The following is a 13,182-nucleotide window of genomic DNA, read 5'->3' as shown; positions in this document are numbered from 1 at the left end:
TCAGCATATAGGGGGAAGGAAATGTATCTACAACCTTTTACAGAACTTGTGCAAATGACACAGGTTGCAATAACATCACTTCATCCTCTGCAGTGACAGCTGTGAAGGAGGAAGTACAGGAGTACTAGAGTAAAGTGAAAAGATTACAGCCCTGGACATGAAAAGCTACTCAGAAGGAAACCAAAGGCTTTTCTTACTAGCAGGCAGAAAATTATTCAAGAGTAGATGCAAGATAAAGTAAAGAAGCTGACCTGTTTGTGGTGCAGTAGGTGTTAGGAGCTGAGGGTAGAAGATGCAGAGAGCATACCCAGAATTCCCTCAGCCATTGCCCATCTTGAAAACGAGACAGTAATGGAAATAAAATGAGTTTCTTACGGTGTGTATTCATCATGGTTGGAAGCATCTCTTTGAGTGTGGTCTGTTCCTAAAGTGTAGAGAGGGAAAAACCCAGCAATCATCATATCTCCATCCATGTGTGCTCTCTGTTTCATTCTGGAAAAGCAGCTAGTGGCAGCCAAGGACCTGATAAGGAGGGAAAATGGAAGAAAGAGTTTGAAAGTCAAAGGGTGCATCCCTGAAGCATCTGCCAAGCTGAAGTTCTGGGTGGAAGTAAGGCCCACAGAGTCAGGTACGTGTAATTCATATATATTTGTATATGTCCTATGTGTCTTTTAATGGACGGAGATGTACACTGTAACTTGTCCTTCATTGAATTCTCTTTTGAGGCCCTGGTGGGATGTGTAAAACTTCCCTGAGGCTCTGCATCTGAGGCCTTGCATCCAGGAGAAAAACATGACTTGGAAAACGTGTTTGTAAGTTCTCCTTCACCCTAGGTGGTATGATTCCATCCAAGACCACAAATAGGCCCCAGGGATGAAGTCATCTTTGTTATATTTGATCCAACATCTGTTTCAATGAAGTATTTGCATGAAAACCATTTCAGATGATGCAACTGGATTGCATCAGAGAATGCCATGTCAGGTGCATGGGGAAATGGCCAGTAAAAGTCCATGCCAGTGAAATGTCCACCAAAATTATTAGAGCATCAAAACAGAGAGTCAGTTCACATACCCAGTATCCATAATAACTAAAAATGTTGGGTTGAGCTAGACAGGTGTCAATAAGAATTCTATGTGCAGAGGCCTCCACAAATGCACCTAATTTCTCTTGCCTAAGGAAGCAATGATCATGCTGAAATCAGCAATTACATGTCAACAAATCAATGTCAGTGCCAAAATTGAGTTGTATATTTGTATCCTCAGCTTTCAGCTTCAAACAGGTAATTATAACATAATCAAGATATTTCCATGATGTACTGACTGAGAACATGTGGTAATAAATTATTCTCTATCACAAACTTAAATCAATATCAAAATCAACTGTATGTATTCTACTTGTGAAAATACATTAGACCCAAATTCCTTACAGAGACCCCATTTGCCCTGGAGGACATAGATAATTCAGGGCACTGAAGAAATTCTATATACAAGACTGTACTGTTAAATGCACATGATAGCTCACTTGCTCTTAATTGTGCACTAAATATCAGAAAATATGAATCACAGTAAAAATGGACTGAATGAATGACATATGTACTTCAAAAATTCAGGAGGAGGGGGCTGAGAAGGTGGCTCAGTGGTAGAGTGTTTGCCTTGCATGCATGAGTCCCTGGGTTTGATTACTCAGCACCAAGTAAATAGAAAAGACTGGAAGTGGTGCCATGGCTCAAGTGGTAGAGCACTAGCCTTGAGCAGAAGACCTGAGGGACAGAGCCTGAGACTCTTATCTCTAAACCACTAGAAAACCAGAAGTGGTGCTGTGGTTCAAGCGGTAGAGTACTTGCCTTGAGCTAAAGAGCACAGGGATAGTGCCCAAGCCCAGAATTCAAGCCCCATGTGCGACAAAAAAAAAATCAGGAAGAAAAAACTCCAATGAGGTTTCTACTAGTCTTTTATGCTTGTATACTCACTATGTTTTATAAGATTTTATCAGTTATTTTTTAAATTCTTAGTAGCATATGTTAGCTGGATAGATTATTTATTTAGATGTATATGTATGTATGCAGTGGGCCTCAGTCTCAATAGGTGGTAGCACTGGTTCATATAATAAATTTATTTATACTTTCTTGAGGAACCTATATATTGATTTCCTTAGTTGGTGGATGAAATTACATTATCACGAATTATAAGTGTTTCGTTGCCATATATTTTTACAAGTATGTGCTATTTATATTTCTATTCTTTTTTTATTGTGAAAATACCGCACAGAGGGGTTACAATTACATGGGCAAGATAATGAATACATTTCTTATCAAGCATTGTTGCCTCCTCCTTTGTTTCCCCTTCCCATCGCTTCCCATCTCCCACCCCCCCTCCCAATCCGCCCACCCCGGCCAAAGTTGTAAAGTTCATTTTTCGAAATAACAACTTTTAAAGAATATAGTTTTGGCTCTTTAATGGTCTAAACACAAAGAACTAATACCTCCAAGAGGTTAACTAAAAATTACAACCTTGTTTGTCATAATGGCTCAGGCCTGTAATCTATCTCCATAGGATGACAGAGATCATGGTTGGACAGCTGATATACCAAATAATAACTGGAAATCTTCCTAAATATTATTATTAATCATATATTAGATTTATAATTTTAAATTATTACTTACCATACAAAATATTTCAGTATTTTTAAATAACATTATCAAATGACATGATTTTTTGTGTACTTGATTGTGCCTGGTTTAACAAAAATATTCAAATATATTGTGGGAATTAAACCAGGCACAATCAAATACACAAGAAATAATAGTGGATGATAAGAAAGATAAACAGACAAACATATAGGAGTGACCTGTGAGATCAGGAGATATATTTCTATATATTCCCTAATCCTGCTATCTCTGCCCCCAAGGGTGGGAGATACCTCAGACTACACTTGTCACACCAGCACTTGAAAAGAGGGGCAAGCCATCAACACAGACAATTACATTTTCTCTTAAAGTAGGCATCAAATAGAATGTTAGAACCTCTTCCAATTCCTCCTTTGCCAATTATTGAGAGCCTTGCTGAAGACCAAAACCTCAAGGTGTGCAAGAGCACAAAGAAAATTCAACTTGGGCAGGTAAAATTCTCCCATAATGAATCTTTGATCTCTGATCTTCCTAGCAACTACCAGATTATGAACCTATCTAACAGTAAATAATGACAACATGCTTAGTTTGAAACAGTAACTGCAGGTTTATGGTAGGAATTTTTTAATCAAGGTAGTCAAAATATTTGTCAACTCCTACTTATTAAAGAAAACTTGTCAGACTACTGTCCTTTGCGGAAGGAAATGTTCCTGCAGCTTCTTAGTACAGAACTCATGTCACTGAGCCAGGTGGTGTTTCTTTTATTTTTTATTGTCAATGTGTACAGAGGAGTTACAATTACATAAGTAAGGTAATAAGTACATTTCTTGTCAAGCTTATCCCCCCCTCATTTTTCTCCCACTTTCCCTCTCCCCAACCCCCCACACGTTGTATAGATAAGTTCCAACATATTGTCTTGTGTATGTCGCTGTTGCATTGGTTTCTCCCCCCCACCTTGTCCTTTGTCTCACCATTTGGTTGTTTCCCTTCCCTTCCCTAACTCAAATGAACAAAAATACAACACCAGGGTACCAAAACCAAATACAGTCAGGTGGTATTTCTAAAAGCATCATTTCATCTTAGCAGTGACAGCTGGGATAGAAGAAACACAGTGATGCTGAAGTCAAGTAGAGAGCTCAAAGTTCTGGAAATGAAAAGTTATATAAAAGAAAAAACAGCCCTCTCTTCTACCTGAAAAGCAAAATAATATTCAACACCAAGAGTACAGTCAAGCTAAAGTAATGAAACTAAGTTTCTGGTGGTGCACTGGGTGATATGTCAGGGTAGAAAATGCACAGAACAATACTGTGTACACCCAGAATTCCCTTATCCACTACAATCTTGAGAACAAAACAGTAATGGAAATAAAATGATGCGTTACTTACAGTTTATAGCGTGTTTTCTTCCTAGTTGGAATCATTGCTTTACTGTGATCTGTTCCCAAAGTGTAGAGAGGGAGTATACCCCACAATCATCACATCTCCATCTACATGTGCCCTGTGCTTCATTCGGGGAAAAGCAGCTAGTGCCAGCCACGGAGCTGACATGGAAGGGAAGCTGGAGAAGAAATAGGAAAATCGAATGTGTCTGCCAAGCTGTAACTCTCTCTGGAAGTAAAGCCTGTAGTTTCCAGCAGGTATGTGCACATATATTGTATTTGTGTATATATCATACATGCCTTTTATAGCCACTGTAACCCAGCTTTTCTGATGGCAGCTTCCTGCAGTCCCTGGTAGTAATGCACTAACCTCTCTATCCTGGGGCTCTGCATTTATGACCCAGGATGCAGGAGAAAAACACAAATTGGAAAATATGTTCACAGAACCTTCTCTCCAGCCCACACCACAGATAGGCATGGGGATGAAGTTCTCTTTGATAGATGTGGTCCCAAACTATGTGTCAACAAACTATTTGCATGAAAGCCATTTGGGATGATGCAACTGGATTGCATGAGAGGATGTTCTGTGAAGGTGAAATGGTTACAAAGAACCCAGGCCAATGAAAGCTCAAGTGAGTCATTATGACATCACACCATACAATGTCAAATACAAGCATGGACACCACATAAAAATGTCCAAAGCAGCCACAGAATATTGCTGGTTAGCCATGATGGTTTCAGTAAGAATTCCATGGGCAGAAGCATCCACAAATGTACCAATTTACTACTGCCTGAGGAGGCAGTGATCAAGCTGAACTAAGCAATTTCACATTAGCAGCTCAAGGTCAACGAAGGAGTTAAGTTGTACATTCTGAGATTTGACCTTTTTAACTACTAGCAGTGTTTCTAGACATGCTGAATGCATGTGTCAATCTACTATCATAACGCATTGATACATCCACTACCTTGGGTTTTCTGATTATGGTTTTCTGAGAACATGGGGTTCTCTCTTCTGCCAAAAATCAGATAATAATGTAAAAATATCTCCATATTTTCTCCTCTGAAAATATATGAAACTCAGAAACCATGCTCATACAGTGTCCATTAGAAAATTTGAATACTGAATACTGTGTACCTCAAACCCTGGACAACAAAATGACATGTTGAGATTGGCTCAGACAATGTGCCATGTCTCTGTCTCTCTCTGTCATTGTCTGTGTGTGTGTGTGTGTGTGTGTGTGTGTGTGTGTGTGTGTGTGTGCGTGTGTGTATGCATGTGTGGCTATCAGTACTAGGTCTTAAACTCAGGTCCTGGGTGCTGTCTCTTAGATTTTTTACTCCAAGCTCCTGCTCTGCCGCTTGAGACACTACTCGTTAATTCAAGATAAGAGAGAATCCTGGATCGGCTTTGAACTGTAGTCTCAGATCTCTATCTCCCAAATAGCTAGGATTATGGACATAAGGAGCCATCAACAGGCTTCTGTTCAGCTTTATTTTAAGCACTGAAAAATAGAAGTATTTGGTTAAAAAAATCACAATTTACATGAGGATAAACTGAAAGGACAGGTACAGGAAGAAGCAGGCATCTGCTATGAAAAGTCAGGAGCAAATGCCTGATAATACAACAGTCCCTAGACCGGGAAGGAACACGCCAGGGAACGGAAAGGAAAGCGCTGTTGCTGTTATTGGAAGGAAGAATCAGTTTGCCAGGCTTGTCAATCAGGGGTCCAGGGCGGGACTAGTTTTTTTTAGCCAATCACAAAGGCCATTACTTGGCTCCAAAACTGTCCAATGAAGAGTGCCAGTGGAAAGCAGGGAGGCGGGAGGTAAGTCGCCAGCACTTCTTGCCCATTGCCACCATGTTTCTTCTTCACACGGTGAGGCCTGAAGTGACCTGGCCTGTGCTTCCGCCATGACTTTGGGAGCTCAGGGGAGACCCATCAACAGGTGAGAAGGGAATGAAGGCAATGGTGCGTGTAAGTGGGAAGCCGGGGTCGTCGAAGACGGGCTGTGGGAACCAGGAATATCTGTGGCCTCCCCGCTGTCGCCTCAGTGGTCTGTGGGGTCAGTGGGCTGAGGCCTCAGTTGTCCCCGCAGGGCCCATGGTCTCCCGGCCTGCGGGGTGTGGCTGGGAAGGCAGCTGGGAGCCTGTGCCAGGTGGGTGTCAACCGCCACCCGCCTCTCAGCATGCACGGAGCCCTTCTCCTCAGAGCTGCGGCGGCCCGACAGTTTGCTCAGCGAACACTGCGCCTGCGTAAGGACCCCCTGCTCTCTCTCCATCTTTCATGAGAACACTTTTTTTTTCTGAGTCTTTCAGTGTATAATGTAATAACCCCTGGGGCCCGAATAATCAGCGGGGCCCAATAGTCAGTGTGGCTCTGTGGCCGGCCTGCTGGAGGGGGCGGGGCATCAAGAGGAGACCCTCGCAGCTCCACAGACCAGGCCACCGGATAGAGCCGGGCTTTGAGAGGCTGACGTCACCGCCCCTGGGGGAGGAGGGCGCTGGAGGGGCGCGCCATGCCGCCGAAGGAGTGGGGCATGCCGCTGAAAGGGGCGTGGCATGCTACTGGAGGGGTGGAGCGATGAGCCCCACATGGTGAGCTGTCAGGAAGTGATTGGACAGTGGCAGTAGGAAAATCGTTAGGGAAAAGCCGTGAGAAGGACGGTAAGGAGAAAACCGTTAGCACGGAGGAAGTGGAGGAGTTGGAGTGGAGGAGAGACGGTAGGAGGGGAAAGCTTGCTGGAGCAGGGCAGGCCTGTGGAGGACAGGGCAAGCCTCGGGAGGTCATTTGGGGCTTCTCAAAGCCATTTGGGGCTTCCTTGAGAGGCCATTTGGGGCCTCCTTCCGAGGTCATTTGGGGCCTCCTCGAGGAAGCCATTTGGGGCTCCTTGAGGGATCATTTGGGACCTCTTCGAGGGCCATTTGGGGCCTCCTTTGGAAGTCATTCGGAGCCTCCTCTGGAAGCCATTTGGGACCTTCCTCTAGAGAGGCCTGTGGAGAGGTGCCTCCCGGAGCAGAGCAGGGCAGGGCTGTGGACAGTGGAGAGGCCTGCAGTGGAGGAAGAAGGGAAGAAAGGGAGAAAGCCTTCCCCTTTGGAGCTTTGAAGCTTTGGAGGTCTGAGGTTTGGAGGTTTGCAGGCCGACTAATAAAGGTCGGGGGTCCGGACTGCCCATTGGAGGCTTGGAGGTTTGGTGGTTGAAGCTGCTCTGGGTTCTGGGTATCTAGCCCAGGACAAGGTAGTCTCATGACCCTTTTCTGGTGTAAATAGTGTAAATAAACTTCTTTTGTCCACCTTTCACTGTCTGTGCCTCGATGGATTGACTCTCTCTCCGTAGGTCATAAGTGTATCCCCGCCCCCCCCCCAGGTCTTGATGACCAAGTCCCTAAACTTCATGTTTTCGCTTCCTCCATTGTTGAACCCGTCAGAAATGGGGATCCACGCACACATATGGTTGAGGTTGGAGTGGGAAGACAGGTTTACCTCTCTGACCTATTAGGCCCAGTGACACTTTCTAGACATGTTCGTTTTGTTTGTATTTTTTTTATTATAAAGGGGATGTACACAGGGGTTACAGTTATGTAAGTCAGGTAATGAGTGCATTTCTTAACAGTGTCACCCGCTCCCACATTTTCTATCACTATTTTTTTAACTAAATACTTATTAATGTTGGATTATAATAACCAGCGGGGCCCTGATAATCAGCGGGGCCCCAATAATCAGCATGGCCCCATGGCCTGGCCCACTGGAGGGGATGGTCATCAAGAGGTGAGCCTCACCACTCCAAGGACCAGGCTCTCCGAGGACCAGGCCATTGGAGGGGGTGGGAAGCTGACATCACTACCCGCGGGACATGCCACTGGAGGGGCATGGTAGTGCTGCTGGATGGGGGTGGGGCAGGCTACTGAAGTGGGTGGACATCAAGCCCCACATGGTGAGCTGTCAAGAAGTGATTGGACAGTGGGCAGCTTGGGGGAGGAGCATGAATGGCAGTTGGAAAACTGTTAGGGGGAAAACCATGAGTCCTGAGGAAAGCAGGGAGAGAACGCCTAAGAAGAGAGAGAGAGACAGCAGGAGAGGAAAGCCTGCTGGAGTAGAGTAGAGCAGAGCAGGCCTGAGGAGGGCAGGGCAAGCCTCGATAGGTCATTTGGGACCTCCTGAGGGACCATTTGGGACCTCCCTCTAGAGAGGCCTATGGAGAATAGAAAGGCCTGCAGAGAAGGAGGAAGGGAAGAAAAGGAAAAGCTTTCTTTCCCCTTTGCAAGTTTGGAGCTTTGTAGGTCTGAGATTTGCAGGCCAACTAATAAAGGTTGGGGCTGCCTATTGGAGGTTTGGTGGTTGAGGCTGCTCTTTGTTCTGGGTATCTAGCCCAGGACAAGGTAGTCACAGACCCCCTTTCTGGTTTAAATAGTGTAAATAAATTTGTTATCTTTAACTGTGCCTAGATGGAATGTCTCACTCTTTAGAAGTCATAAGTGGATGATGGAATGTGGCAAAGGCAGCTCTTAGTCTAAAAAAAGGTTTTCCTTGTAATTTTCCTGGTCTTAGTGTACAGTAAAAGAGAAGTTTGCTGCTTTAGGTGGAGGTAGAGGCCAGTTATTAGAAAGTTAAGCTTTTAAAAAATTAACTTTTGAGCTTTTCTAAAGTTAGTTTTGAGATGTTTCTACTGATTAATTCAACCTTCAGTTTTTAGAGTAAAACAAAATTTGCAAAGTATAGGGGTAAAAGAGTGTGGAAAGTTTTGTGTAGCTGTTTAGGATGTTTGCTGTCTCCATGACGCTTCTAAACAGAAAGGCTGCAGGCAGAGTTCTGTAACCATAGCTGCTTACCCAGATGGATCATCACAGCATTTAGGAAAAACATTTCATCTGTTCTATTTACTTTATTGCAATTGAGAACAGCTGAGGGCTGGGAAGGTGGCTCAGTGGTAGAGTGCTTGCCTTGCATGCATGAGGCCCTGGGTTCAATTCCTCAGCACCACATAAGCAGAAAAAGCCTGAAGTGGTGCTATGGCTCAAATGGTAGAGCGCTAGCCTTGAGCTGAAGAGCTGAGGGATAGCGCCCAGAGTTCAAGCCCACAACCAGGCCCGGAAAAAAAAAAAGAGAACAGCTGAGAATGGACAGTCTGAAAGACACCTTTGGGTTCTGCTTGCTGGACAAAGCTTTTTGTATTTGAGAGTTGATGTGAGTCCATAGTATGATGTTTTAGGAGTGGTCTATGTATGTAGTAGGTAGTATATTATTTATATTTATATTTTATTTTCATATTTTATTATTCATTGTCATTGGAGATCAGAGATTTGAATACTAAAATGTCTTAAGTTCAGATATCAGGAGTAAGGAGAAAAAGTACATTCCACCTCTTTCTTTCAACCTAAAGGGAGAAGAATTGAGGCAGAGAGGTGAGACTAGATTTTTCAGTTGTCACAGATAAGTGGATTAAGAAAAAACAAAACAATGTGTATCTTGGAACTCAAACAGAAGTATGTAGTGTTTATGTCCAGATTATTAGTATTAGTATTACTTTAACTTGGCTACTTAAGTTTCCTATTTTGAAGAGTTTTATTTGGTTTTAATAAGAAAAACATACTTGCTTGTTCTTTTTTTTATTAAGGGAAGAACAAAGAGAATACCTACTGAAGGAAGGTTGACGAACTTGAAGGCCAGTAGAATACAAGGCTTGTTACATGAACTCAAATGGGAAAGACAGTGAAAGAGTAGCCCTCCCCTACTAATGGTTGTGAGTGGCACTCACATGTACCAGTTAGTGTGTGTAGGTCCTGAGGCTTGAAATCAGGGCCTGGCCTCTGTCATTGAGCATTTTGTAGCATTTTCCACTTGAGCCACAGCCAACCCAAGCTGGTTTCTATCCTCAATTCTCAGATCTCAGCCTCTGAGTAGCTATGATTACAGGCATGAGCCACTAGCACCAAGATGGATTCTTCTGTTTCAGTGCACTGATGATTGATGACAGGGAAGACTATCAGTCCTGCATCACTTTTTGCCTTATTTTAGTCCTTATGAGGTAGCTGTTGTGGCATTAATTCATTTTACTATGAATTTCTTGTGTTGTTTTTGTGTCAGTAGCCCTTCTGTTAAGCTTTTGCATTCTTCAAATTTGGGTAACATAACTGCAATGTAGCCCTCAGTGGATAGCTTTTCTCAAGAATAGATGGTAATGGAGAATGTTTCTATTCACTTCCATCAGCCATCCACTAGCAAACATAGCTATCTATGCTTTATTCTTTATCCTAACAGCAGATTTTACACACAAGTGCAAATTTTCTTAACAACTGTGTGCCTCACATAAATTTCCTGAAAATTTTTTTTCAGTCTGCTATACTTTGTACTGACCTAATAGGAAATGCTTTGACTTTCTTTTCTGCTTTGAAGAACTGGATGAGAAGCAGCCGGTGATAACACACATTGCTTAGAAAGCTGTAGTTATGCAGTGGTTCTGCAGGATTTTTCTTTGACATCAGCTTAGTATCAAGCAAGTAGATAATATCAGAATATCAATAATAATAATAATAATAATAATAATAATAATAATAATATCAGAAGTTCTGCAGTCAAAAACTCAGTAGCCATGGCAACCTTCAGCAAATACTACCCTCTGGTATGGGTTTGTAGATTGTAGTCAACTAGAAGAACCACCAAGTCTCCTAGAGTGTTTGGAAATTTGTTTTTTCTCTTCTTTCAGCAGTTCATCAACACACATTATATTTTCCTACCTTTATTTTTAGGAATTACAGCTGAAGGAAACTAATGCCTCTCTGAGTCTTATTTTTTTTGACGTAGTGGGGCTTGAACTCAGGATGTGGCACAGTCCCCAAGCTCCTTTTTGCTCAAGGCTAGTGGCCAAACAAGGCACAGCATCATTTCTGGTTTTCTAGTAGTTAATTGGAGATAAGAGTGTCTTGGACAGAGCGCTGGAGGAGCGCCCGCCGGCAGAGATCCTGGAGCCGGACCACTGAGGAGAGAGGAAAACCTTGGAGCAGCCGGGAAGAGTATTTCTGAGAACAGCAGCTCCGCATTTCAGTTCAGTTCCTTATGTCCTCCCCTGAAATAGCCTCTCTCTCATGGGGACAAATGAAAGTACAAGGCTCTACCAAAACCTATAAGGATTGCAAAGTATGGCCAGGTGGTAGCCGAGATTGGGATTGGAGAGAAACAGGAACTGAGCACTCTCCTGGTGTGCAGCCTGCAGATGTAAAGGAAGTGGCTGAGAAGGGTATACAGTGATTGGCAGAGGGATGAGTGAGGCCTTAAAGGTGCCCCCATCCACTGTGGAATACCTCGAGAAACAAGGCATTGATGTACGGGTCCTCCAGAGCAGGCAGTGAAAGAATATAATGCCTTGGCTGCCAAAGGGGTCAGGGTAGGAGGCATCTTCCATTCCGCCTGCTGATGAAGTCTTAAGAGGAGAATAAACCATGAAGCAATGATAAAAAAATAAAAATAAAAAAAGTGTCTTGGACTTTCCTGCTCTGGCTGGCTTTGAACTGTGATCCTCAGATCTCAAGCCTCTTGAGTAGGTAGGATTACAGGTGTGAGCCACCAGCACTCAGCTGATTCTTCTATTTATCACCTAATGAATATTATGTATTCCATTTGGTCTTAATTCTCTGCATCTAAAAGAGTTGGTCTTTATTTCTGTTTCTTTTTATTGTGTGCCTGAGAATATGACTCTCTGTATCCTTCTAGGACAAATTATAAAGTAAAAGTATGTGACTTATTTTACCATGATGGTAACAGAGCCTCACATGAAGATAAAGTGATCATGAGTCTGAGGACACATCATCCTATAGAGCTGTGAGGATACTCATACCACCCACACCTTTGCCCCATCAGTGAATACTCACCATACATACATAAAATATTGTATGTGTATATTTAATATATATTTCCAAGGGTATTTGCTATCAGACTGAGTGTCCTCATCTCCTGACCCCTAACTTAAGTGAGCAGTAAGCCTTTAAATGTTCTCTTGGGTTTTTTGTGCCTTTTATCACTAATATCAATATCAAAATTTTACCTCTCAAATTGACTAAAACATTTACACAACGTGAACAGGATGTATTCAGGACCATCTCTTGGCTCTTTTTTCTTACTTAGACTTGATAACCTGCTCTTCTTCCAACATACCAGCATGGCCAACATGCACTGTGACTTCTGCAAATAGTAGATATTGGGGGACTCGTGTTAATGATGAACGTTAATTGATTGCCACTGAATGGGTAAGTCACTGTTTTACTCTCCCATAATAATAGAACCCTACTGGTGAAATTACTGAAATCAAGAAGAAAGATAAAATATTAAATAGAAACTGAAATATTTTGACAATCTTTTTATAGAAGCACTAAGGCTTTAGAAATATTTTCTAACTAGTATGCCTTTTTAAAGGGACATAAGAACAATGTGTTTTTTTAGAAAAAACATTGTTGTATTTCCAATTTAAAATTAAAGAAACAGGAGTCCATGATTGGTATATAATCACTCATCTATTTGAAGTACAAATGTCATAAGAAAAGTATAATGAACAATAGAAGAGAGCAAGAAGGACTGTCATTATATGACCATATGTCTTAGTCATGTGTTTCTATGAATATAGTATAGAACCCAGTGCATTACTTATAAAATTAAAATATTGGAACTGTAACATTTTCACGTAATACCAGCTATAAAATTAATTGATAACATACCAGGAACAATTTATGTATACATATAAACATGTATATAATGTATACACATTTTTATATGTAATATAAACATGGAACTTGGTTGAGAGGAAAATATTAATGAAATGCATTTTATGATTAAGCAACATAGTGATATGCAGGCCAGAACTTCATGTGCTTTAAAATTTAGAAAATACCCATAATTCTAGCTACTCAGGAAGCCACGATCTAGAGATCACAGTTTGAAGACAGCCTGGACTGGAAAGTCCATGAGAATCTTATTTCCAGCTAAAAACCAGAGAAAAGTGGAGCTGTGGCTCAAGTGATCAAAGCTAGCCTTGAGCAAAAAACTAAGGGATAGAACCCAGGCTTTAAGTTAAAGCCCTATGACTGGCACCAAAAAATGTTAGATGATTAGGAAAGCAAAATTAGAAAACAGATTAACAGTGAAAATATGCTACCAGAGATGATGGGATTACGTATAGAGGAACATACAGA

The 13,182-nt window shown here is 42.1% G+C and overlaps 1 protein-coding gene and 1 pseudogene across 1 annotated transcript in view; one reads left to right on the top strand and one right to left on the bottom strand.

Moving 5' to 3' along the window:
- Positions 1-473, bottom strand: part of LOC138814219 (vomeronasal type-2 receptor 116-like) — a 46,176-nt gene extending 45,703 nt beyond the window's left edge. The window contains 1 exon segment of the mRNA XM_070003229.1: positions 376-473. Coding sequence (XP_069859330.1) covers positions 376-473 — 98 coding nt within the window.
- Positions 474-10,991: 10,518 nt separating this feature from the next.
- LOC138813450 (mth938 domain-containing protein pseudogene) lies at positions 10,992-11,414 on the top strand (annotated as a pseudogene).
- Positions 11,415-13,182: the final 1,768 nt, after the last annotated feature.

This window comes from Dipodomys merriami, unplaced genomic scaffold (assembly GCF_024711535.1).
Source record: "Dipodomys merriami isolate MVZ:Mamm:240054 unplaced genomic scaffold, mDipMer1.0.p SCAF_6, whole genome shotgun sequence".
NCBI lineage: Eukaryota > Metazoa > Chordata > Mammalia > Rodentia > Heteromyidae > Dipodomys > Dipodomys merriami.
Note: the sequence above shows the minus strand (reverse complement) of the source record. Positions and strands in the feature narration are given on the sequence as shown.